This window comes from Zonotrichia leucophrys, chromosome 2, assembly GCF_028769735.1.
Source record: "Zonotrichia leucophrys gambelii isolate GWCS_2022_RI chromosome 2, RI_Zleu_2.0, whole genome shotgun sequence".
Lineage (NCBI taxonomy): Eukaryota > Metazoa > Chordata > Aves > Passeriformes > Passerellidae > Zonotrichia > Zonotrichia leucophrys.
Genome location: NC_088171.1, coordinates 22,593,013 through 22,619,560, shown reverse-complemented (window position 1 = coordinate 22,619,560; position 26,548 = coordinate 22,593,013). Strand labels below are relative to the sequence as shown.

At 38.1% G+C, this 26,548-nt stretch overlaps 1 protein-coding gene across 11 annotated transcripts in view; it reads right to left on the bottom strand.

Annotated features, from left to right (window-relative positions):
• The window catches only part of ADAM22 (ADAM metallopeptidase domain 22), a 132,701-nt gene that overhangs the window by 29,867 nt on the left and 76,286 nt on the right, over nucleotides 1–26,548 (bottom strand). For all 11 annotated transcript variants that reach the window (XM_064704237.1, XM_064704241.1, XM_064704242.1 and 8 more), the window contains exons 6-24: nucleotides 26,351–26,414; nucleotides 25,646–25,715; nucleotides 20,520–20,590; nucleotides 19,955–20,029; nucleotides 17,887–17,958; nucleotides 16,707–16,873; nucleotides 14,699–14,783; nucleotides 14,174–14,264; nucleotides 12,292–12,343; nucleotides 10,301–10,400; nucleotides 7,506–7,577; nucleotides 6,979–7,071; nucleotides 4,476–4,556; nucleotides 4,202–4,252; nucleotides 3,865–3,928; nucleotides 3,237–3,342; nucleotides 2,051–2,167; nucleotides 1,211–1,379; nucleotides 147–255 (exon numbers count right to left, since the gene is read on the bottom strand). In XM_064704237.1, the coding sequence (XP_064560307.1) occupies nucleotides 147–255; nucleotides 1,211–1,379; nucleotides 2,051–2,167; nucleotides 3,237–3,342; nucleotides 3,865–3,928; nucleotides 4,202–4,252; nucleotides 4,476–4,556; nucleotides 6,979–7,071; nucleotides 7,506–7,577; nucleotides 10,301–10,400; nucleotides 12,292–12,343; nucleotides 14,174–14,264; nucleotides 14,699–14,783; nucleotides 16,707–16,873; nucleotides 17,887–17,958; nucleotides 19,955–20,029; nucleotides 20,520–20,590; nucleotides 25,646–25,715; nucleotides 26,351–26,414 (1,709 nt within the window). The remainder of the gene's footprint in view (nucleotides 1–146; nucleotides 256–1,210; nucleotides 1,380–2,050; nucleotides 2,168–3,236; nucleotides 3,343–3,864; nucleotides 3,929–4,201; nucleotides 4,253–4,475; nucleotides 4,557–6,978; nucleotides 7,072–7,505; nucleotides 7,578–10,300; nucleotides 10,401–12,291; nucleotides 12,344–14,173; nucleotides 14,265–14,698; nucleotides 14,784–16,706; nucleotides 16,874–17,886; nucleotides 17,959–19,954; nucleotides 20,030–20,519; nucleotides 20,591–25,645; nucleotides 25,716–26,350; nucleotides 26,415–26,548) is intronic.

Sequence of the window (26,548 nt, the reverse complement as noted above, 5' to 3'; positions counted from 1 at the left end):
TGCTGTGGGAGGAGAGAGGGGAACTAGGCTCCTGATGCTGCAGCATGTTGTGTACTAGCTGAAAGAGCAGGAGACCTAGTTTTGCTTAATGAACTTTCTTCAAATCCAAGCATTTTCAATAGCTGGTAAAAATTACAACAACATACCTTTATTGATGGCATCCTTATCAAAAAATAGATCATCTTTGATATGAGCACTGCAGTCATCTCCTCCCCAAAATCGGTCACAGACGCATTTTATTTCATTGCTACAAACCTGCAGTTAAAAGTGTAGCTCAGTAAAAAATCAGATTATTCATCCATTCCCGTAATTAATACTTCAAGTATAGGTGCAATGATAAAGCCCTAATTTTACTGCTCACAAAATTTTGCAAAGTAATTTTTAATACATAGCAATTTTTTATTTATGTTAGGTGTAAATGAATTAAATGTGCTATTATGTTTTATATAAATAGATGCAATGTTTATTCAGTACATACTTTAACATAATCTATATTTATAGAAGCATTTATAATTGCTTTAGAAGACTGACCTTAATGATTTTTTTTTCAAAATATAATGAAGTGCATGATTTCAGATAAATAAGGAAGTTTTAATGCAGTGTACAAGACAAAAGACATTATGAGAGAACAACTTCCCTGATCTCAGCTCAGTCACAGGGCCCTGGACATTGTGTGAGGGACAAGGGGGCTCTCCAGGGCCACGGCAAAGCCGCAGACTGCACACCGAGCAGAGAAACTGCCAAGAGCCAGCTCTCTGCCCTCTTTTCCAGAGTAAAGGAGCTCTCAGCCCACAAAATCCAACAACTTTATGAATCTTCTTGGCTATTTATGTTATAAAGAGGGAATTAAAAAGAACAGGTCTCTGGAAGAACAGAGACCCAAGTTTCTCAGTTCATAAACCTTTGTATTTATTCTCCAGCACCTTGCCTGAGGAAATATCAATCAAGTTAGCAAAAGTGAGCAAAAACATTGATTGATAAAACTCTGTAAAACTAATACATACTAACTATGACTCATTGTTTAAGATGCCGGGACTGAAATGCACTATATTTAGTTATGTGCCTCCTTCCCTTTTCGCTTTCAAAAAGTTCTCCAGTTTTACAATGTCTAGAGTCACACTGGCCTTCCTGAAAGGCCCAGCTAGTAGACTACACAAGGCCAGGTACTCAGAAAAAGCAGTAAAAAGTGTTGAAGAGTGCAAGAACCTACCCCGTGTCCTGAACAAATCTGGCTGTCGGTGGTGCCCGGGCAGGTGCTGAAGTTGAAGGCCTCGGTGGGGAGGCAGCGATGGTCCAGGCACACCATGTCCGGCCCGCACGGCGTCCCGTTCTCCACGTAGCCCAGGTCCGTGTCCTCATCCAGCTTCACGTGGCCACCACTGCAAGACAGTCAAGAGGGCCTTGGAGACTTGTGCTGTGCTTAGATGGGGCTGCTTGAGGAACTGGGCCCAGGGCTGCTGCCTGCGTTTCTGTGCTGCACAGTGCCCAGGAGCAGGTAAGAGTAAGTATTGGCTCAGTGACCTCACTGGGCCTGAAACAAACTTAACCAGTGTATCTACATCAAACATGAAATCATGAACACAAGGACCATTTTTCCTGTGGAACAGCTTGAGTTAGACAAAACTCAGTTTACTTGTTAAGACATCATTTCGTCTCACAGCTGTGTGAACCTATCAGAACATACCACATCTATAATTAGAATTCAGCTACAATATAGCAATGAATTAGGCTACCAGTTAACTTTGGCAGTGCAGGCATATGTGTAAGTATTCTGGGTACGTGAAGTACTTGGCAAATATTAAAGAATGTAAAATCACAGGGCCTGAGAAGAGCATTACCTCTCTAAAGGCAAAATTAACTATTGAGGGGACTGCAAAACTGCCCCACAGGCAGTTAATTTTCCGAACCTTAACAAAGGTTGAACTGCAGTAATGGTTATGTGTTAATAGGAAAATAAAAAGGAAACAGTTTTTCTCCATTTAGGAATAAGAAACCTGCTTTTCTGTGCAAGATGGATATTGTTTGTTCTGTTTTCAGGATTTCCAATTACCTGCAATTGTAGACCTTTCCATAGTGCAAGATTGATGTTGTGATTTCACCATCAAGTTCTCCAAGTCTGGGCACACTGGATATATTGGAGCACAGAAGGTACCCACAGAGCACATCCCTGCATTGAAAGAATAAACAGATACTCATAAAAAATAAAATTCAATGAAAATGGACAAGCAAAAATATGACCACTTGCTTGGTAACCTATGTGTTATTCCTTGCTTTTCTCCCACTGCCAATAACTCCCATAAATGATGCTGTTTCCCAAGAAAATTCTTCCCTTGTAAGATAGATTTGGAAAACTCTGTTTTTACAGAACATTAACAAAAATTCCCTGAGTAATAACAAGCAAGGAGCTGTCAAGAACAAACCACATCAAATTGATTTAATGATCTATTAAGAAAAAGTAACCAGTCCATAGAGGAACAACAGTAGATACTAGTTCTAAATACACTCTCATAGGACACATATGTAGGGGAACTATAGACACCAAGTTGAATTAAACTGCTGAAGGGACTTCACTACTCATGTGTGGAGACTTTTGCACTGACAGAATAGAAGGGTCCGACATTTCCCATATTACTAAATATTTTTTACTTATGAATTTGTAATGGAACAGAAATAAGGTTGCCAGAGTTTAAAAAGTGGGAAAGAACAATAGTTTACCTGTAGGCAGGACTAGAAATCAAATGTCATGGACAAAATGGAGAAATTTTAAATGCAGTTTGATAAGGACAGGTGAAAGGTCCAGAAATTGGCAGAAATAATCAACTGCATATATTCAGAATGTGAAATAATGCTTTAGGCAGTGACTTGCAGGAGTATACTTGGAAAGTTACAATACCATGAAAAGTGAAGAAAATATAGCAATGCCATGGCACAGCATAAAAAGTGAACACCACACCAAGGTGTGAAACCAAAGGCTGCTCTCCTCTGCAGTGTTAACCCTCACTGAGTACTAGGAACACTTTTGGTCCAAGCTCTCCCAAGCTCAGATGGTGCTCTCTTGTCAGGGACCATCTCTTCTTGGCACCCTACTCCCTCCAGGACTTCTTGCACAAAGGTCTGCAGAAGAAGGCCAGAAATCTGATCCACAGAGAGGCTTTTTGAGTCTCTTCATGCCAGCTAAAGAACTGGATCAGGGGTAAGAACCTCATTCTAGTAGCTTTCTAAATGGATCAACTTACTGTTTATTGCACTGTACCCAAGAGTCCTTGTCTCTTCCACAGTTTCCTTTCTCGGTCCCCTCAATATTCAGCTTCTCATAGCAGTACCTGTCAGCAGCCGTCACTTCTAAAAACGGAAACAAATCACTTCTAAGATGATGACTTTGAAAAGCCATGTCCTGAGAAATGGGGATGCACAATCAAAGCAAGCAGAGCTTCCCAGTTTGTGAACTGACACACCATGATCTGCAGGTGGCCCATGAAACTCTGCACAGTGCTCTTCTTGATTAAAAGTTTTATGATGCTACCACAGGACTTTTGTTAAAATTTTTTTCAGATTGATGAGAATTTATTCATGAAAAATGTCCCCACTGAAATAAACTAATGAACACGAGTACAGGCTTCCTAGATGGTTATTAATGAGAACTAAAGTTTCAGTTTTCAGTCATCAGTAAGTTAATCAACACTAGAGAAAGAGCTGGAAACGAGGATGGAAAGACAAAAGGAAAGGGGAAAGAAAGGGAGAGACATAGTGTTCTAGATGTTTTCAATGGTTCTCAGTATGTCCCTTCCATAATTTTTCTTAGCTAAGATAGTCTTTCAAGTCACATGCATGACAACCAACTTAGAAACAGAAACATTCACTTACTTTCACCCCAGATATATTTACATTGCCGGTCTCTGGTTTTACATCTTCCTCCAAAGCAAATACCCTAGAAAATAAGAAAAAAACCCCAGAAAATATGTCAAATTATTTGATTTTCCAAAATATGTATTTCTATAATGCCAAGATTAGTCACACGCTTTATATTGGGGCAAAGAATATGTGATTCTATCTTCTTTTCATTAAAAACATGACTAGCATCTAAAAGTCATCAATCTTAGTAGAACTGGCCCAGGTGACTTCCAAAAATCCTAAAACAAAAGCCATAAAAAGCAATCTACAACAGCAGAAAGAATGTAAAACAAACTGAAGTCCTAATTACCTGTCTGTTATCACACGAATATCCATCCATTTTATGGATATTAGGAGAACACTATAGAAAGAGAAAATAAGTAATAGATCATAGATCAGACAAGCATGAAAGCAAAGTATACAACAAAATTAATATGAAAAACCATTTCAGTATCATTCTGGTTTTTTAAACATCAACAGATTAAACACAATTTTTATGCACCATACTATACAAAACATTCATAGTGATTTTGAGATTACAGGTGGGGCTTTTTTGTTTCATGAATAGAAGACACAAAAATCACCTGGCTGGAATTTCCTGTGCAGTTCTCTGCAATATCACAATCATTCACTGCTTCTCGACACAAAACTCCTTTAGGTTCAAACTGGGGGAAAAAAGCACAGAAAATTAGTGTCTTGGTTTCTCTGTACCTTGCCTTAAATGCAATGCTTCCTTACAGTTTTATCTAAAATAAAAAACGGAAAATAGTCACGTGCTGACTGAAGTGGGAAGAGTCTCCTTTCCCTGGTGTGTACGCTGCACCACTCAAGCCATTTACAGGTGCAAGTGGTGCCACTCTCTGAGGCACCCCTCCCAAGGGCACGGATTGTGGGGCTGAGCAGGAGAAGTCTCTCCTGGAACAGAGGAGCCCTGGGGTGTCCAAACCAATACTGCAGTGGCTGGCAGCATCACTCCTTTTTCCACTTTTCTCCAAGGAAGTATTTTTCCCAAAGCAGTTGGGGGAGAGGCTGATGGAATCTGCTCTCTAGAGGAACCCCTTTGGAAGTTCTCTCCCAAATCTGCCCTAAACCAGGTCACTGTGTCTTTTTGTGACTATATTGCTTTTCTTTAAAGAACAGAAGAAGTCATCCTGATCTTCTCTCTAGGGATGAAGAACACTGCAGAGCTCTACATACAAACACTTCGGTTATTTTAATCCCCCATTGTTGTTGCAGCACAGGAACTATTAATAAATGTACTGAATTCTGTACAGTTTGACACTCTTTTCTAAGAAACTGGATAACAATGAAAAGTGTACCAGTGACCTAATATAGACATTTTGGCTAAAGAATTATGTGCTAAGTCTCAGGACCTGGAAAAGAAGGAAGACATCTCATTTAGGCAATTGTTAGTGTTTCTGGTATGGACATATTACAGACTCCTTATTTTTCCTCAGAGTTTTCTTAAGACTTTGATACACAGTTCATTTTGCAGGCTTGTGATTTTTTTTTTTTTTTTTTTTTTTTTTTTTTTTTTTTTTGAGATCTGCATGCACATACATTTTTCAGGGGACATCTGTTATCTCCAAGATGGTGTGAACAGCACAAATGTTGTCAGAGACACTACGGGATTCTGGGATGTATAATCACCATGTATTGCTTGCAACCCCTCCTTCACTCCTGCTTTCAGGCAGGATGTTACAGGGGAAGGTAACCCCAAGTTTCGGAGCCATTATATAGTCTTTTGAGTTGTCCTGATAAACACAGTAGTAAAATTCTACTTTTCTGTTCATTCACTCACCCTTGCCACTCTGAAGGGAGATAAACCCTTCTCTCTTTTGCAAAAAAAATAAGGTAGGTATACAAAAGCTTTGTTTTGTTCTGATAGTCTTTAATACGGTGCCTATGTGACTTGGATTCTTGAGCAAAATTCACCCACACTGGCAATTTGCTGATTTTTTTTTAATATTATTACATTTAAAAAGGGAATGTGCTTAGGGAAATGTGATCTGTTCCAGCATAATATGTGCTTTTTCTTTTTTTAACATTAGGATGAGCACAAAGTCAAGAATGTGATCCGCAGTTATTATTAATGATCCTCCTAAGGGAAGGAAACCCTCAAATGTGCAGAGACAAAGATAAAAATACCACACATAGTACACCACAGTTTTAACTACATTAATACTAATTATCTTTATTACTAAATTAATACAAACAACCATTTGAAGTCACATTTAACAGGGCTCCCTTACAGCCACGTTCTGGTTGAACCTCCTTTTACTATTTACTGATGTATCAAGAAGAATAACAGAGTTTACACAGGGCTTGATTCCCTTTACTCAATGGGATTTCAGTCAGTCCAAACATGAGACGATACAGGCAGACCAAACTGAAACTGAAGTCAGGTGTCTTTTAGGCAAATCCTTCTGAGTAATTCTGTGCTTTTGTGTTTTTACTCCATCCTTCCCTCAGACACTCTGTGGTATGATTTTCCCATTCAGTTTCATGGGGCAAACCCAGAGCAACACATATGGCATTGGGAGTGTCACCTGGATAAGGATGCACATGTTCACAGAGTGACAGACTGGTTGGGGTTGTGAGGGACCTTAAAGATCATCTAGCTCCAGCACCACTGCCCCTAGGCAGGAACACCTTCCACTTCCTCAAAGACCCATCCAACCTGGCCTCAGGGATGGGGCATCCACAGCTTCTCTATAGGCAACTTGTTCCAGTGCCTCACCATCCTCACAGTGAAAAAACAAGGACATCTAACAAAACCTTTATGGTTCATTTATCCCTTAAGCGAGAATGTCTAATCTAATAAGATCTCATAGAACTTCAACCTGATTCAAACTTGTCTGAAACTGGAAGGATTCAATTTACCTCTGCATTTGATGACTGTCCCTGCCCCAAAAAGCCAAGCCTAAAAGACAGAGTACAGCCTCAGAAAAATCAGATTTCAGCCAGTTTTAAAAGGTAAGCTTTCAAAAGAGTAATCACAAGGTCTGCAAGGGAAAATGCATGTGCTGTAGTGCCTGCAGCCACCAGGATGCATTCCCAGCAGGCTGTGAGGGTCACTGTCCTTACCCGGCACTTGCGGCAGCAGAGCCCGTTGCTGCACTGGGAGCCCGCGGTCAGGGTGCAGGTATTGCAGCACTCTCCTCCTTCACTGGCACACTCCTGGGAACACACACACACACAGAACAGAATGCATGGACAGCACATGAACCCCATGCTCTTAATGCTCCTCATCTTAGCATGCTATCTGTTAATGAATGGATTTTCATTCATTCTTTTAGGTACCTAGAGGCAGAAATAGGCATCTACTTGTGGAGCATGAAACTGATGCTTGTGTGCAAGATAGAAAATAATTTTTCTAACTTCATATTGCCATTAAATACTAACATCTTAGCACTGAAGAGTGTTTCCATCTAGGAAAATGCTTTCTTTCATGCCTTTGAGGGCTTGATTCTGCACAGCCAGCTATTACTCTGAATCCTTGGGCACACGACCTTCATCCTGCTGGTCTTCCTCCACTTATCATTCACAGCAGCAATGTGCAGTACCAACTCTCAGAAAAATCTAGTTGCTAATTTAAAGTACGTTGCACTTACCGCTATTGTCCCACAGTCACATTCCTCTCCATCTTCCACAAAGCCATTGCCACATTCTGGAGGATCCAGAAGCTGAATGGAAATTCAGAAATCAAAGGGCATGTCTCTTTTATAGGAATCATTGTCATATTTGCTCTGTGCAACATGGTTTTTAAGCTAGCACTTTAAATGGATTAACTGAAATAGTTTCCATGAATCAGAGTGACACAACACAAATGAAGCATACAGAGAATGAACACTCCTGAAAATTGATACAGCAATGCTGCCAAGTCACATGGTATCTTCTGTGCATAGGTGTCACTCAACAGTAAATTCAATTTGAGCAGAAGTTACAATGAAAAACAAAAGATATGGCAATATAGGGGGGAAAAAAATAAGGATATGACAATTTCATTATCTTCATAACAGTTGCAATTGCTGCTGTTCTGGAGTTCAAGTGACAAGGGCTGAAAGGTTAAAGCCTCCACTGTAAGTTCAAAAGTAGTAGCCATAAAAAGTAGTCCTTTTATGTGGCTCAGAAATGCTTGGGAAGGAGAGATGCTTGGTTTCTTTGTCAGGTTTTGTTGCAGTTGGATTTTTCTTTCCATTTTTCTCTACCACAGTTGGGAACTTTTCCCAGTTTTCTGTAAGTATGTATTACACACAAGCAGATGTGCACAGGGAGTATTCCTGATGAGGCTTTCTCCCTTTCCTTTCAGCCTTCCCTATGGACTGTAACTTAAAAGATCAAAATCTTTATATTTGTATGCCATAACCTCTTCTAAGGAACACTGATATTCTGTTCTTTCCAGTTTAATTTTTTCTGTCTTCCTAAAACCTTTAAAGGTAGTTCTTCTAAAACAAAATATTTTTTCCTTTGGACATAAGAAAACATAATAGTAGCTTTTATTACATAAATGAGAAGGCATTTAAGTGTGTCACCAGACTAAAATTTTGCAGTTCAGCTCTTGAATTCTCCAATTAAACTGGGACCATTCCAGAAATCACTCTGCTCCTGAGCCATCTGCACAAGCACAGCATTGTATGTGGTGTAGAGCATTTCTCACTGGCTGCTGCCTTTCTGTCTGGAGCCCACAGGATGGAGCATCACCCCACCAACTTCACTGTGCCACCAACCACAGCCTGGCACAGGCTGATGTGTTATTATTACATCCCCTATTGAAATGGAAATTTGACTGCAGCATGAAATGCATATGTAGAAGGTAACATAAATTGTATGCAAGCTTTTAGAATTATTAAAGAGTTGTTAAAACTGCTTGTTTCCTATGTATTTTTCCAGACAGCTTAACTTCTTCAATATGTCTCGGTGTGCTGCACAACAGAGACAAAGAGACAGCAGTGACAGAGAATTCTGCCTTGAAATATTGGGCCAATTTGCTGCAGTGCATAGGGACAGCTAAAAATGAAACTGAAGGAAAAAACCCAAACATTAAAAGCAAATTGGATAACCTTTCCCCAAAGTCATATCATTCATCCATTCATTTGAAAAGAGCATATGCTCAACCTGCTCCAGCAGCCATTGATGTAATTTTTGGGATTATAGCTGATCTAAGAGTGGAGCACTGCCAAACACTGCACCTTGACACATTAGCTTTCCTTTATCTCATAACACTTGAAAAACAAAAACAAGTTTGTGTCTAACCACCCTTGCTAGGAAACACATCTTTGACAGCATTGTTAATTAGACAGACATCCATTGACAAAACCTTTAAACCAACTCAAACCACAATGCATAAAAGGAGCTAAATCACTCTGGCTCCACATCTAACTCACATTTCTGCATGCCATCCAAAAACAAAAAACCAAACCTAAAGCGCTGCCAAACTAAATTGAAAGGAGAGTAATTGGGGTTTTTTCCAACTGACAGATGTGTAAATGAACACAATCACTAAAATAAAACCAAGTAAGACACATTACACTATATAAACAATACACTCAGCAAGTAAATACATCCACCAGTATTTCTCCACCTTTAATGGGATGGAAAAAAGCAAACTTCTAAAACTCAGGTACATTTTAAATAAGAAATTTTATATCTTATTAATGAATTACAGTGTTTTCTCTCCACTTTTAATAATATACTCTTTCATCAAAAGAGACTTTAAGAGATAAGCAGGCTCAGCTTGTCCAGATTTGATGTTTTTCTTTCTTTAAGTTTTATGGAAATTCTGTGGTTGTCAGCAGATGTAGTTTTTCTCACGTTCACGAGAAGGAACATGTATCATTTCTGAATTGAACTTTCTTCTCTTTTACATCTGTGACCACTTCAGTTACCAGATAAGTCTTTTTTCCACATTGGACTGTCTTTCTGCCTTAACCTCTTTTCCTTTGCTTGTTGAAAGACAGCCATTAAATACAGGTTAACATTAATTATATATAGAAAAGAGTCAAAATAATTATCCTGCTTGCTTTACATTTTAACACCTGCTTCAGTAAATGGAGCAGTAATATACTGGAACACTGCTGCAAATACTGCATTGCAGGCCTGTTGTAAATACAAAATTGTATTGTATTCACAATATTCAGAATAAATTGTGTGAGGGATAATTCTTGATCAGAGGCTGTTGATACTCTACTGGACATGAAACCACTTAATTAGAAATTTATTTAAAAGTAATTTCTAAACTACTGTGAACTAAAATAATCTACTTACACCCATATGTTACCAGAATAGAGAGAACCAGAACTATCAAAACTAAAGGGTTTTTTTCCAACATTATAGTTTTCATTCCTCTTGATTTCATCAAAATTAGCAATAGAATAGAAATAATATTAAACATTCACGTAATGCTTACTTTGGTTGGTTTATTGAAAAGGCAGGCTCCACCTCCATTGTTTAAAAATTCATGATACTCTTCAATATCACACTCGGAGAATTTGCTTGGAAGATAGTACCTAACAAAATAAGGTAGAAGGATTACTTTCTCTGGTGATTTTTACACTGTAATTTCTTTTTTTGAAACAGAAGAAATATAATGTTATACTTCAGAAAAAGAATGAAAACAATGCTGTTCAGAATCAGAGTGACTATCTGTTTCTATCTGACTATTCTATTTCTTTTTATTTGAAAATCCTTCCAGTAAATAATAAGGAAATTTCAACAATAACACAACGCTCATGGAATGTGAGAAGTCTAGAATATTTCACTAAGTTTTTAGGTGTCAAACAGCACAAATCTGATTCCAGCATGTAGTTCACACAAGCGTGACTTGTTCCACTAACAGGTCTGATCTCAGAAATACATTTATTTCCTCCCATACAAACTGCAGGAGTAAAAAACAGCTTATAGTTTGTTTTCTCTCTAGGAGGAAATGGTTCCCCTGGCTCACAGAATTTTTTATATAATAGAGTTATGCCGTTTTAAACATGCTTCTAGCAAACACCACCTAACATTTCAGCTTCCCTCTGTGTCATGTGTCCCACTCAGTAAATTTCAATTGAGTACAGAGTGTCCCCAAGGCCCTGTGCCCCACCTAAAAACAATGTGATGCACAGAATTTTTGCATGGATCCTTTTCACAGGGAAATGACTTTTCCCAAGGCAACTGCAGTGATCTTTATATTCAGGTCCATAGTCATGAAAGTACTTATGCTTCAAGGAGATTTTGGAGTCTCAAGGGCTTTCCTCTTCTATCAGCTCACCACTGGATATAAAAATATTAGCCAAAGTGCTATCCTGCACTGCTGGGAGAGATACTTTCCAGAACATAATTGGCTTTTTCCATCTGTAATGCTCATTAATTTGGTCTAAACACTACAGAGGCTGTAGATTTCACTGAAGTTCAGCAATAAGCTAGGTAAATACAAGGCTTTTTCAGGTACCAAATTATGTGAAAGGTTTGAATTTCAGATAAAGAATTTAAAGGTCCTAACATGGGAATCTATAACTTTTATAAGAATCAAAAACACCTCTCAGACTGGACTTTTAGCTTCCCAAAAATCAGAAAAATCATACCAGATGTGTTTTCAGGTATTCTAAGGTGAAAAGGGCACACATTCACACTTTTAAAGAGGGTTGAATGAGACATACTTCTTTGCTCAAAATTTTTCTGACCACAAAACTATTGTGAAAATTTGTGGATCCATTTGGAATTAAAATCTGAGCCCTATCTATATCTCAAACTAGAATACAATGTAATTAATATCTAAAACTAGACTAAAATGCAATTCATATGCATGATAAAAGACAGACCTGTAATAAAAAGTGTTAGTGTCTGAATATACTTCAGAAAGCATCAAAAATTTGCTGATTCATCAGTCATTATGCTCAAATCTCCCCAGTGACACTACACATGGGTATGAACATACTCAGCCTCCAATGGGGGCAGTTTTTCTAACAATATCACACAAACTGTGCAATAAAAAATGATAGAGATAGACTAAAGATTCCAACAAAACACTGAAAATGAGGCATGCCTCAGAAATTTGATTACAGGATTTCAAGAATTAGGGTATGTCATTGTTTCTACAACTCAATAGCAATCTTGCATGAGAAAATAAGCTATGCCTGCTTCTGCTTCTCTGCAATGACCTGACTTGGCTGTTGAGCCTTGTGCTTTCCAAGTTAAATCAGCATTCGCCAAAAACTCTCACATGTCCTTCTCATTAACTCACTTATTCCCACATTTCTTTGAAGGTGTCTCTGTATGGGATGTACTTAATACTTTACTTTCTGAAAACTGAGTCATCAAAAATATTCTGATGAACCACAAAAGAGAAGACTTTTCACACCTTTCCTCTATGTCACTGTATGAAAAACATGACTTTTCTCCAGCGAAATGTCTTACCCCATATCTCCCATTATGCATCCAGACCACATGTCCTCACACTTACATTCACCTGACAAAAACAAAAGATAAAATAAAAAGTTACATCTTGAGTCTTGTGAGTCCAAAGTAATTCAATTCTTATCATAAAAAGCTCACTGTACTCAATTCCATTTCATATTTCCAGACAAGTTGGAAAGAATAATTTGCTGGTTTATTGCACACCTTAGTTTAAGTGTATCAGTGCACCTTGCCAAATTGTTTTTAAAACTCTACATGATTCTGTGCAATCCTGAGCTTTGAAAATATGTCCTGATTTTCTTTCCTTCTCTGAAAGGAAACTGCAGTGTTAGCCCTCTGCACTTGCAAATCATGAGTCAGCTTTCTCATCTCCTGTGTGATGATACTCATTTCCAAAATTTTCAGAATTAATAAAAAAGAATGATTTTACTTTTCTAATTTTTTATTTTTAGTTCTCTTCTTTGACTATGGCAATGTGATTTTGAAAATCTTTCCTTGGAAAATCCCAAAAAATATTTCAGACCAAAAAAAAGTACGGAAAGATCAATGAAAAACACAAGGTAGTACAGCAGGAACTATCAGCTTCTTCCTCTGCTCTCCCTCCCTTCCCTGCCTGCCTCCCTTCCCCATGAAACTCCCTTCTGCCCTGCCAGCTGGGATCACTTTGCTCTGGTCTCAATCCTCCTCTCTCAAAGCTGTGTCTTGCTTTAATCTCAGTAGAAATGTTTTCCACTTGCACGTTCCATAATTTCTTTTACTGTACACATGAACATCATTATTGCTTCCAATTGAAAAGTACAATTAGAGAAGAAACAAAGCTCTATCAAATGCATTCTCCTCTCTCCCTACCAAAACAGTGTCCTGCCCTTCTCAGTCATAAAGAAAGGCAGTCACCACTATTATAATTTTCACTTTTATCCTGCCCCTACCTCCACTAAAAAATATGTGGCTGAAAAATGAATACTGAACATGCCTGTAGGATAGAGCATCAGGTCTACATTTCTGAGTATTTTTTTAAAATGGTATTGCATAATTTGCACAAAACCCCTTTAAATGCAGCTGTCTCTCTGCATTATATATTGTCTTTATAATGCCTGAAAAAAAAAATCCACTAATCAATAGAGTAATTTATATTTTTAAATATAGGCCACATAAGCACACCCAATCCAGTAAGTCCACACTCCAGTTAATTATCTAAAGTGTTTCATAACTGTATTTTTATTTTAATCATATCAGGCTGGAACTTCATATAACATGGAAGCAGGAAGGCAAACTGCTTGTTGTGGGCACAATGGTGGAGATCAAAGCATTGCAGTTAAACAGGGATAACTAAGGAGCTGAATACCAAGGTTACAGCAGAGAAATGGTAGCAGTAGGGTAGCAAATACTGGATATTTGGGTAATCTACAGGAGAAACAGGGGATTTGGGTATTCTGTAAGAGGAAATCAACCAAGGAAAACAGATAATAAGTTGAATTGTTTGAACTGTTCTATATAACAGTACTGAGGAGGCTCTTCATTATACCCTGATCTAATAATGTATATTCCCACCCTTGTGTCATAAGATGGCAGCCATTTGGTCTGTGAGTGGGACACCAGTCTCCCTGAAATTAATGGCAGTGGCAGGCACCTTTATGGTCTATTTTGGATGAAATGGGATGAAATTCCTGACACTATCAGGAATTACAAGCAGGGGTATACTAGAGCATTCAAGTAAAGAAAAGTTAGTATGTCAGACCCTTCTCATGCTACTGCAAGAAATAAAAATATTTCAATATTGTGAGAAATGGAAAGAAAAGTATATATCAGAAAGACACTGATAAGATCCTCCAGTTTTTAAGATTTTTCTCTTGAGACCGAGTGAAAAAGCAAATAAAATTACCACTTAGAAGTTTTCTTCTGTCTGAGAAAATGCCAATATTTTGGGCCAAGGTCTGCGCCAGGGTAACTGCCATTAAGTCCGGCTTTCCAAACTGAAAGAAACAAGCAAGGTGGGGAAAGTAATCAGTAACACACAGGTATCTCTGATTCAAGTGAAGCTTTTTCATATCAAGGCAAAAAAATGCAAAATCAGATGCACAGTGTTAGAATTCTTACTGCAGGGTAGCTAGATGAAAATTAAACACTGGCTTATAGACAAGCTAAGTAAGAGAAAGTCTATTTCTTTCTTGGCACTGTGGCTAGAAATGTGAATGACAGAATATTGCAGAATTTGTTTAAAAGTGTATTTGAAGTGTATTGACTTTATTCACTCATCACTCTTCATTGAAGTGTCCCTTCTATAGAGCTGCAGTAAGAGTCTACATCAGCAAAAAAAGCAAAATATTTTGAGGAACATGTCTGCACTAATAAATTCCCGGCAGATAAATTTCCACCAGTTTTTGTTCATACCAGTATGCCCACGTACCTCATTCACACCTCCGCCTTTAAGCAAGGAACAGATTCCACCAGTGTGGGCTACACCACTTCTACTGCTCTGAAACCGACTCCCCCTTTGGCAAAAACAAAAAGAAAAAGAAGTTTACCCTGCTCAGTCCACGGGTTCTGCACCTGCCTATTCCAGTATCCCCCTTGTGATTTCCAAATGGCATTTGCAAATGCTGGATGGCACCACTACACTGCAAATTATGCAAAAACTAATGGGAAAAACAGATAACCACTCACAAACCTCACATGACAGGTTATCTCCAGAAAACTTCTACCATCTTCCCTCCTTCTTTTTAGAATACCTAATATAGGAAGAAGAGGACTATTTTGCCAAACCACCTGGATCTGCCCAGCCTCTTGTTCCTTGGCATTCTTCTGCAGTGAGTACTTTTTGCTGGCACGTGCTTCAGGCAGAGTTCAGGAGAGGCCACCATGCCCCCAGTGCACAGGACTAGTGAAATGACATGTCTCTAATTGGGCAGTGCTGATGTGGTAAAACTCAAGGGGAGAGGCATTAGCAGAAGATGCAGAGGTAGGTGAAAACTCCCTGGAACTACAGCCAACCTCATCCAAGGAGCAGATACACTCCGAGCCTAAATCTAATCACCTCTGTGGTGCTGACCACATCAGCAAGAATGACTGCCAGTTACTGGAGACAAAATTGACTCTGCTCCACCTGAGAGTACTGATCATCTGGCAAATTGTTTCTCTCAGGTGAGAGGAGAAAAGTATCAAGAAGGGTCACAGTGGGCTAACTGTGGAAGCTCATCTGTAATCACTGTACCATCACACAGCTACCCCCACCTCCCAGCTTAGCTGTGTTTCACTCACAGACACAATTGCAGAAACTGCTGTTTCTAAACAATCTATGGATGCAATACCACAATAACCACTGGTGGTGGTGCTATGGATAGCACTGGAATTAGCATTACAGTGGTATCCAGAGTCCCAACCATAGGCCAAATCAGGAAATCAGGCTGTCTTTTGTCCTAGTCAATACACGCACGTTCACAAGAACCAGACTTCCCCCTCAAAGACTTTACAATGTCACCAGAGAAATTACAAAAAGGATATGAGAAAACCTGATTCCCATTTAAGAGATGAAGATCTGAGACACAGAGAAATCAAAATCTGCAAGCACCGTTTTGCAGATCTTAGTAGCTTTCTTCAAGGCATAAATAAGTGGCAGTAATTAGGTACATGCAAAAACTCTGAGGGTGGATACCAGGCTTGGGTATCCTGGAACCCTACTGAAGTCATGCGAAACGAGGTGTTTAGGTTAAGTTTATTCTTACAGGCTCCTAAAACAGTCGGCAGAGAGAAAAAAGGACTCCAAAAGAGATATTCATCTGGCATGTGTGTGTAGATCAAAAATCTCGGCCACATATCTCTCCTGTATTTTTGTACATATATTTTATTATATCAATCTTATTTTCAAAACAATTAAGATACTTTGAGAAAATAACATTCTTCTCAGTTGAGTATTCTTATAGCTCAAATGTCTTGGGAGAACAAACTGTTTTGAGGATCTGAAACACTTCAGTAATCCTGCAGCATGCAGGTCATTCAACAAAGTAAAACAGGCCATAATGCACTTCAGCAGAAAACTTCATTGGTTCCAAAACCAATGTTCTGCTTTAAATAATCCGTGCTCTACTGCTGAAGAAGTCAACCTCTGAGGTGGAACCATGCATGACTCTTCAGAAAGCTGCACTTGCAGAGTAGGTGGTTGCACAGAATAACAAAGGATTACAGCGCATGCAGCTCAGGCTTAGTATGTTAAAACTAAAATAAGAGTCAAGCCTCTGGTTGCACTGGCAGGCAGTTTGTGAATTAATTTTTCTCCCACCTCCCCATCTGAAACTTTATTTTCTGAACTATTGTGGATTACACACACAACAGGAAGGAGATGCATCAGCCATTTGTGAGAAGCAACCCCCAAGGAAAGAAAAAACCCCAGTAATATAACATCACACAAGGTTACGTACGAAAAAAGGTGAACTGCGTCACTTTTCTCTCTGATAAAATCCCTCCTATATTTCATAAACTCACGTAGAGTCACCAAGGGGTTTTCAGATATGGTGAACTTGTTATCAGTAGCCCAGGTTTCCATGGCAACCAATACTATCCTGGTGTTAAGTTGTTCTTTATATATCTAGTACATTAACAGAATGAACAAATATATTATGTCAAATAGAACAAAGATGAGGTTTACCCCTTTTTTTAACAGCTTGCATTTTTACATAACTAAATATTTACCTTATTCTAGGATATTTTTCATTCTTGTAGGTGATTTTATTTCCCTCAAAATCAACAAACATATAAATCAGGTAAAATCAACATTTTTGGCTTAATTTTTAAATCCATTCTCTTAGGCTTCTCTTAGCCTACACAGGCAGAGGTACATACAAGAAAAATGTGATTTTTGAAAAATTAGTACATTCAAAATGGTTCAAAGATTTGAATGTAATGGGTCTTTTATAACAGCCAGCTCATCCCATGACACACAAGGGCCCTCTTATGCAGAATAATGATCTATAAAGCCATAATTTTTCTCTTTTATAGATGTATATAACAGAGTATTTCAACCCCTGCTGGCTGAATCACACAAAAAGGGACATCCTTTCAATGCTGCATTAACACTCCACACCAAATACTTTCAAGCATTTTCTTCTTCTGGGAATACTTTTCTTTTTCTAATACTTTGCTGTGGTGAGGTGCAAGAGCCAGCAGCTTGTCTGATTTATCATATAAAGATAATCCACATAGTTCACCTGTAGGTCCCTATTCTAACTTATTTATTCAAGCGCACTTCTTCTGGAGAAATTTTAGTGCATTAGAATTTCAGATTGTCTTTTGGGTTCAAATTTGTCAAAACTGGGAACCTGCACTAGAAATTGTCATATCTAAGGTGCTCTTTACAACTCAGACTCAAGGGACCAATCCAGCAGGATACTTAAATGTTTAAAGCCACAAAATAAAATCCCTCTGATGCTTTATGTTAGACAAAGCCCCTAGAGGCGAATGATTGTGGTTCTAGATGAAAATTTGCAATCTTCACATACATTATTATTGTTACACCATGAATTGAAAACTCCTGCATCTATCATCAGGAGAATCTTATACTCATCTCACACGTAAAAGAACATATAGCTGAGTGATACTTACCAGATCAGCCATGTTCACAACTGATTTAGCATAGCTGTTGGTATGGCCGACTGACAAGCGGTGCTTTTTACACTGTGAAAAAAGCACAGACAGTAACAGGTTCAGATTCAGAAAAACAAGGTCCATTTCCAAATCACCATGAAGTAAAAAGCAATTATACCAATAATAAAGCCCTTGCACAAGGTTTTGTCTCTTGTGCTGAGTGTAATGTTCATAACCAATAGTAAAAAATTGCTCAGAAATGCACATTACTGATATACTTTACAACAGCTGTTGTGTAATTTCTTCTTTAGAAAGTATCCTAGAATCTTTACTGAAAAATGATATAAGAACAGTAACATTCTGTTACTCTCTTCATTATCATTATTGTTGCCCATTTTAAAATTAATCACAAATGCCATTGAAGAAATTAGCAACAAAAATTTCCATAGCTGAGACTCCTTAAGGTATGTTATCCCAGAAGTGCCTGCATCTGTGTTTTAATCTATCAGACTCCCTTTTGTTGCAGTTTTCTCTCTTAAGGTGTTTTCTGGTTTTCCTCTTGTATAGTTGCACACTCTATACAGCCACAGTAACTGGTTCAAACCACTTCAGTGATCAGACTCCAATTTCAGACCTTTACTGAAATTTGTAAGGCAGTGTTATAAAAATGGCACTAAAAACAGCTGTCCAGGTACTCCTATTTGCAGAAAAAAACCAAACAGTTATGAATGAGTATCATGGGCATGAAAGTCACAGGTATCTCAGAAGAATTTAGGAGAAAGTATACAAGATTTTCAGAAATGTTTTGCCCCCTTGTGCCCCATGATGCTTGATTTTGGAATGAAAATTGTCCATATTTTCTGGAAGTTAGGATCTTTTAGTGGGCAAGAAGTTTTCCACAGCTAGGGCATAGGATGGGCATCCTTTCAAGCAGAAATGGGGGGGAAACCACCAAAAACAAGGAAGTTAAGCCCACAGCAAATGATATTTCCTTCTCACAGGAGGAAATTATTTGGCTTCTTTGATCACTGGCTCTCACCTCAGAGAATAAACTCCTAACTGGACTGACTCTTGCAGTAGCTGTGATTAGACAAAATTAGGAAACATTGTCCTTGAAGAAAAGCACGGTTACATTGATTTAAGGAATTTTCATCCAAAATTATTAATTTTAATCCAAGAATTTATTCCTGTGTTCCCCAAACTGAGCTGGTGGAGGAGTACACTGTCTAAGGACAAAGGCACACTTTTTCCACACTTGTACGCTCTCACGTCTATTTTTGCTAATTCAGGTATTGCATGAGAGAATTGCTGCACATTACAGAAGAAGTAGACAAGATCTATAGAAATATTTTGATTTTAAGGCCATAAGGGACCATAAAAACATCTAATGTCACCAGTTGGATGAGCAGTGCCAGGCTGAACTTTATCCAGTTACATCAAGAGGAAATCCATTGTCTTTGAAGCTACCTTTGAAAACTGCAAGTGATGAAGAATTTGCCATTTCCTTTGATATTTCCTTCATTAAATGCTTAATAAATCATCTTCATTGACATAAATCTGTGGTTTTTCTCACTTGAATGAGTCTGGCTTTTCTTCAATACACTGTTATTATGTGTCTTCCACTACATTAAAAACCCCCCTGTATTCTCCCAGAGAAAGTATAAAAGTTTAACAAAATCATTTTCTCTACATTGATTGGGACATATGAAAAAAAAATCTAGTCACTGTTAATCTCCCCATTCTCACCAGCTGCTGCACAATTGAAATAACTGCGCTATGGATTGCTGAGTGCCTGTAACTAAGAGAAATGCTCAGGAAAGTCAGAAAGAAAATCAGCTTAAGTCACACTGACATTTTTTAATTTCTGACCCTTCTTTCTGATCCTCAGTTCTAGTTGCATTCTTGGTGAAATTAACTTGCAAAAATTCAAAACCAACTTCATCAATGGTTAATGAAACCATAATTTCTTCTATTAAGGACATAATGAATTTATTCCAGCCTTATAGTGTTCTTTATTGTTATGCTCTCTGGATAAATTAAGACAATTTGATGCTAATTGTAAGATGTTGAAATGTGTCAGTCTTACCATTAGATGATCATTTACAATCATCAACTCAATATATTTTGTTTCCTCTTCAACTTTACGTGGAATCTGACGAACCTATGGAGAGATTGTAACTTAGAGTCTAATAATACAGAATGTAACTGGCAACAGACATCTGCACTTAATGGCTTCCCTACTTTAATAAACAGGGAATGAAGTCTCCATTTAGAATATTTATTTTGAAACAAAATAAAGTGAGATGAAATAGCTACTTGTCACTATTGCAAAATGTTACAAAATATATAGGTTTTATTAAAGGAGTTTCTGATAAAACTATACTGAAAATGAGCAAAATTATTTTACCTACCTTTTCATTTGCCATATAGCAGTATTTAAAAATTTCCTAACTCTTCAGGGAGGCAATGTCCAAGAGAACCCATCAATGTTTAGCTTACATTAGATAGCTCTTTTTGTATTAGCTGTATTGATATAGAGATCTCATGCCAAACCAGCAGGAGCAGCAGGACTCCATCTGGACAAATTAACTCAGCAGACATGAAACAAACTTGACGGCACGTTCCTTATAAACAAGCATATTGGCACATACCTGCCTTTTTCTTCTTTTGTGTCTTGGCCTTACAACAAAATTCTGTGATGTACTATTCGTCTGCCAGAATTCTAAGCAGAAAACACAGACAAATACATGGAATATTTACAAAAATATAGCCCAGCAATTAGTGACCCTGATGCAACATGACAGTAGTATGGCATTCTTCAGCACTTCAGATGCAGCAACAACTCATTTTTTCAAGTTTCCAGCTAGAAGGGAGGCAAGACTACAGATGCTTCCCAGTAACAGGGCTCTTATTAAAAACTCTACTAGTGATAATCTGGGTCTGTTGAAACAGATGATCTGTGGGTGTCACACTTCAGAAAGCACAGCAGATGTTCTATGCCAAAACTTCACCAATACTGGGCATGAAATATTATTAGCATAGTGCTTCCATGGAGCGAATCACATTTTCAGGAATTCAGCAGACATTCACAGAGCTCTTGCAATAGCTATCTAAATTAATAAGAAGAGCATGGAAGGCAGAATTAATGCTTTAAGATGATTATATTCACAAAGCAAAATATGTCAGAGTTGGGACAAACCTTACAAGATTTTGGCAATGCTCACTTGCCAACACAATATTCCTCCCTGCTAACCCCTCTGTGTCCTTAACTTCCTAAATCTCTAATCATAAGCATCAAGTAGTTTATTCTTTTGCCAAATCCTTTTCACCAAATCTATTACTAGCCCCTCATGGAAAAGGACACATCATAAACTAAGCAGAAGATAACACGTGCTCTTACCCTTTCAAATGTCCAAGAAGTAATTTTCCATCTTTAAATTTAGATTCATAGTCCCTGCCTCTCTTGTCTCTATATAAAATACAGCTTTTTCCTTATCTTGTATAAATGTGTTTCCTATTTGCATAACCCCAAGATGATCTTTTTGATTCATGCAAATTCAATGTTTGCAGTTTGTTAGTTTGTAATAATGTTTCTCCTTTCACTGCTTTCCCTCTTTTGTGCTTTCTGTAGCTTTGGACATGCTTTCATTTTCAAGGAACTGAAAACTTCTTTCAGTTTTTCAGTGATTTTACCAGTCCTGCAGAGAAGTAAATAGTCCTATAGTGTTTATAGGACACTCCTATAGTGCTGTAGGATTGATGGAGCTGTGTAAATTAAGAGACTTCCATTTCACATATCTTTGTACACAACTTCGGCTTGTTTTACAAATTCCTGCGCAGTTCAGTTTTGCTGGTGAGACAGGCAAGTTTCTCACAGCTTCACTTCCTGCTGTACATTAATTGTACAATTTCTGCATGAGGTTCAAAAATAGGATTAAAAACATGTTGATAGGAATTTGACAGGGCTGCCATATCAGCAAAATCTTAAACCACAAAGCTGAGCTGCCCATCTGACAAGATATTGCCAGGCCTAAGGGATAATTTTAACCAAAAGTGGCAAATTACTAATAAGGCAAACCAGGAAAACAAAGCATGACTAACTGGTATTGTTTTGGGTAAATGAGGGACTATGGTGTCATTTTGGTATGTGAGGTTTGCAGATACCTTTTCACAGAGCAATCTAGACAATCACAGGCTCTTCGCTTAAAAATTTTTTCATAGTTACACCAATGCACTTGAGGACATTCTTTAGAAAAAAGACCAAGGATAAATTCAATCACACCCAAGCTTCTTATTTATTGGTTAAAGATCTGCGGACTCTTGAGCTTTCAATTATGAGAAACCAGATCTTGGAAACCTTTTTACAATGTTTTTGATTATGCTTTATGTATGTTAATTAGTTTAGACTGTTCTAGTGCCACACAACTGGATGTCAAGCTGTCATTTTTGATTTTATAACATGGTTAATGAAACTGGCAAAAATAACACTTTCCAATCAATAAAATAATAATTTACAGTATATATATAGATTCTCAGATAACTTTACCAGTGCTTACTCACTCACAATCGGAAGTCAGTCATCTCTAAGGGAAATGATGCAGCCATTACCATTAACACATACTAATGCTGCCTTATAACTCACAAGATGGATAAATTCACACAGGTTGCATTTCCAGCCAAAGACCCTCAGGCAAAAGAACACAACCAGCAAAATCACAGGGAATGTTGCTAGTTGAGAGATACTAGCAGATATTTTGATGGGAATATATTGCCACAAAAAAAATGTAATGGAGATTCACAAAATCATAGGATCATCTTGATTGGAAAAAGATTGCTAAAATCAAGCCCAACCATAAATTTAATACTGCCAAGTCCCACTAAATCATCTTCCCAAGTGCTGTATCTACATATTTTTTCATGTGATCCCAAAAGAAAAGGACATATGCTATGTATTATTTGAAAAACAGCACCTTTGATAACATATTGTTATCTAAAACGATGCCAGAGCATTGTAGATCTCAACAGAGGTTGTGAGAAAAAACAGTCTGGTAAATATAAGGTCAAATAATGCTCTAAGTGTGCCAAGTCATCTGCCCAAGCTTCCTTATTTAAAATTCTCATTATTCCTCAGACCATTGCAAAGTACAGTAAGATAAATTCTTTTCTGCAACAGCTTGTGGGGTTTTTCTTAATACCCAGGGAGCAAAAGAATGTATAAAGTACATTGCTATTTAACTGGATAGAATAGTGTGTGCTTTTACTATTGCTGATACTGAGTAATCCCTACCACTTGAATTTTTTTCCCTTTCTAACACCAGGATTGAAGCTGGTGATCTATCCAGCTCATTCCTGATGCAGTGGAAATGCTGAGTGGAAATCTCACCTTACACACATTTCTAAAGATAAGAGAAAAATCTTGACTTCAGGAAAAATCTCCTTAGGCCAGTCAAATTGATAAATTATGAGAGCAGCTATGATGATATATGCCAGCACAGTGCTTGCTATTGCTAATAATAATTTTGTTGTAGTGCTTTCAAAAAATCATTCACAACAACACTAGTAGCAATTAACTGTGAATGTTAATTAAAGAAAAAAAAGTCAAGTCAAGACAGCAGTCTGACCTCTCCAGACTGGCAGGGAAGAAGCAGAGATACTGATGGAGCTCTCATCCTCTGGAGCTGTGACTGTGCACGGAGGATTACTTACAGGCAGAAATAAATTGAATAATCACATACAAAGAAAAATTGTAGGTTTCCTAATGAGGATATAATATTATAAATGTACTGTAATTTTTACTACAACCATCAGAAGCATCTTTTCAAACAATTTTACAAAAACAAGTATGAGCATGTGGGAGAGTAGACTATGAATTAGAGTTTATTTCTCCACACATGGGACCCTAAACATAAAGTGATGGAAGATTAGCACCTGTACCTCTCATCCACATTACAAATACTTGCATAACTGAGAAGACTACCAGTCTGCAACTGAATTTCTTTTTTAACCTTTTCTACAATCCTGCGATTCAAATTCAATCTAGATGGCAACATGTTCCATTATGTCATGTGCTGGGCTTTGTACAGCAAAACCAGCAACTATTTATTTGTTATCTGTAATAAAATCAAAACTGTACAAGCATGTCTGGATTTTTGTGGGAAAACAAATAAACAAAACAAGACCATGAAGCCCTAGTTTGACAGTTTTTTGAAAATCAAAAAGCTCTGGTGGAGGTGAAACTGGGGCATTTACTTGCAATTAATCCCTTTTCATAATTTTAAAAGCAGAAAACAATTTTATTCCATAATCTTGAAAACATAAAATTCACTATTAGGAAATCATAAAACAGCTTATAGATAAACCAACACTAGCAGTGTTTAAGATTTATTTTAAACTCAGCATTGGCTGCATTATTTCCAATCTTTGAGTCAAGAAGATGTGATAAATTATGCACTCTATTATTCAGCCTTATGTTCAATAAATTGCTCTCATTGCACTATCATCTCTGCAAGCACAGGGAGCAAGCACAGTACATGTGTAAGGTGCAGGTACACAGGAAGTTTTGTGACACAGAAGTCACTGCCTTGCACAAAAGTCATGAGCTTTTTGTGCTCATGTCCCTCCATCCCAACATTGCCTCTGCCTTGCCTGGGCATTCATCATCCCAGGATAGGAGCCACCAAGCTGGGACAGTGGCTTTGTTTGGATTCAGATTCCTTCTTCAGAACTGAAATTAAGGCAACCAGATTGTAGCAAGTTCCTTTTTTTTTTCCCTTCTTTTCTCATTAGCTCCCTGAATGATTCTGCTTTGCTTAACAACTGGCAAACCTGCACAAACTGCGCTCCAGGGATGGACCCGCCTGCTTGCAGCACTCAGCACCTCAAGATATCAGATCCAAATGCTGCCATAGGACAAATGGTTTGTAACAAGATAACCAAACATCTGTAACTCTCCTGAAAAAGTCAGACTGGGAGTGGTTTCTACCAAAATGTCAGTGTCTACAAAGGACAGTTTATCTAGGATATGCGTTGTAGGGCAGGAAAACACATCTGTAACAAATCCTTGACAGAATGGGGATATGTCACAAATACTGCAATTTTAGCTTCAATTAACAATCCAGCCTCTCAGATGAAAACCCATTTCTTTTAGAAAATCTTTCTCCCTCTACACACAATATGGGCATTCATCACTACAAGCACTTGAAACCACTTCTGCCTCCAAATTCATCTGCACTGAAATGCACAGCCCCCATCATAGCCAGCACTGTGAAAGATGCTGATGGGACTGGAGATGAGAGCCACTGAGCAGAAATGACATTGGGCAATTTCTTGTCTCCCAGGCTTATGCTTACTCCATGGTACTCACCCTGTATCTCAAAACCAGAAAAACCCATGAAGAGTTATCAGCCACTATCAAGGTGGTGTTAATTTTCATCACCTCTAGGCTACCTCAGCCCTTTCCTCTCTACAGCTACCAGCACATAATTCAGCCCACAGACCACATGACCTGTTAAGAAAAACACATATCACAATGTGAAGGTCTAGGAGAGATTTCATTCATTAGATTCAGGATTTTTTCATCACTTCAGATTCTTTTCCTGTGCTTTCACTGTTTCAAAATGGGAGTTTTTTCAGTGTGTTTTTTTTTAATTTATTTGAGTAAAAGAACCTGTATATATAACAAAACATTATACTCTCAGAAGATGATCTATCAAACATAATCAACAAATTTAGCCTTAGAATAAAACACTAAATAAGTCATGAAACTAAAAAATCATACCAGATGGCAGGTCGACTGAAGGAAATTCAAACAACTTGGATTTGTAAACAGAGTGGAAATGGAAGTCATCCTGAAATAGTAAATAATTGTCCATATTACATCAGGAAAACTTAATCCATCCCATGAGAATTAAACAGACAATTCCAGAGGTTCTTGTTACCCAACGCATACCCCAGAGAACATGCAAGTTGCAAAGCACCATTACTCTACATTCTTCTTTTCCCAGCTGCAATGTGATTGCTAATGCCACATTTAATCGCCTTTTATATCTGAGTACCTCAAACACAGAGGCTGAGCACACAGAACCAGGCCTAAATTGGGCTCCCAGAGCTGCTCAGGGAGAGACAATGAAAAGCCCCAGGAGCTGCTGAACTGGAGTCAAGGAAGAAGCAGGGGGAGAGTGATATAATAAACCCAGAGCAGCAAGTGCCAGGGAAGGCACTGGGCACTCACAGGCTCCAAGGGACCCTCCCCTAGTGCTGCAGTGCTCTGCTGCCGAGAGCTACAGAGCACACACATACAGACACATCACTAATGTCTAATTTCTGCAGGTCTGCCTTTGTCTGTGAAGATGGAGTCTCACATTTGAGGTAGATGAACTGGGAATGAGGGGATGACCCTTTGGTCCCACGGCCTTATGCCTACCCTGCACCCATGGATGACTACTCAAAAAAACACAGCAGGAGTACTGTAAGTTCTACTTACATCTGAAGTGTAGTTTTCATCTGGTTCAATAAGGTAAGTATGATTTCCATCATAGAACATCCCACTGTCAAGAGCAGGAAATGTAAATACAGATTTAATAAAGAAACACTAGTGCGACATGGAAGTAACTTCTTAAAGTTAATATACTTTAAAAATTTTAATATTTGGGGAAGGAAGAGTTTAAAATGGTTTCAGGAA